At 36.1% G+C, this 867-nt stretch overlaps 1 protein-coding gene across 1 annotated transcript in view; it reads left to right on the forward strand.

Annotated features, from left to right (window-relative positions):
- The window catches only part of LOC103812144 (transmembrane and TPR repeat-containing protein 2), a gene marked incomplete at its 5' end in the record, with an annotated part of 66,545 nt that extends 66,372 nt beyond the window's left edge, over positions 1-173 (forward strand). Inside the window, one exon of the mRNA XM_009085154.1 lies at positions 2-173. Coding sequence (XP_009083402.1) covers positions 2-173 — 172 coding nt within the window. The remainder of the gene's footprint in view (position 1) is intronic.
- Positions 174-867: the final 694 nt, after the last annotated feature.

An 867-nucleotide genomic window follows, 5' to 3' on the forward strand; every position in this document is an offset into this window, starting at 1 on the left:
CTGCCCTAATGAATTTGGGAGCCATTCTCCATCTGAATGGTAAACTGAAAGAGGCTGAAGAAAACTACCTCCTTGCTCTTCAACTTAAACCTGATGATGTCATCACCCAGTCCAATCTTCGCAAATTGTGGAATATCATGGAGAAACAAGGTTTGAAGATATCCAAAACATGATGATGAAAACTCTGAACTTTTTTTCTTTAAATTGACTAAAACCACAAACTAGAACTTCCACACAGTTGTCCAATTAAAGAACTTGTTGGACTTGTCTGCAAGGATCAGAGGTCTTAATTGCTGCTAGGAGAAGCTATTCTGCTAGATAAATGGAAAAAGGGAGACTTTGAGGTATTCATGAAGGACTTGTTACCCCACAAAAATATTTGGAAGCATAGGACTTGAGAGAAGCTACTTTGGCAGGTTTGAAAAATCATTGCAAATCCCATATTGCTTACTTTTGGGTGGTACTTGAAATGTATTCTGTCTTATAAATACTAAGGTAAAATTGCACAGTATCCACTAAGCCATATGGGAATTAAAATAGTAATAGTAGGTTAAAGTATTTTGCTGATATTGTAACTCATTGAAACGTATACTAAATCCAACATGTTTGCAGTTTGTCTTAATGCTGCTGTATCTCACTTTTAAAACCACTTGCTTACCAATTTCACAGCTTTTATGGCCAATTTTTTTTCAAACCTGTCACTTGTGATTAGATGACAGGATTCAAAGCTGTTTACTTCGAATATGTCAATTATTTCAGCTTGTTAACTTTTAATTCAGTTTTCTTGAGATACACAGTCAAATTGCTGAGGGGTAGACAGAATGACCAAGGAGCTGCCCATATTCTACTTCAGCTGTAGTATGTAGG

This window comes from Acanthisitta chloris, unplaced genomic scaffold (genome assembly GCF_000695815.1).
Source record: "Acanthisitta chloris isolate BGI_N310 unplaced genomic scaffold, ASM69581v1 scaffold1542, whole genome shotgun sequence".
Taxonomy (NCBI): Eukaryota; Metazoa; Chordata; class Aves; order Passeriformes; family Acanthisittidae; genus Acanthisitta; species Acanthisitta chloris.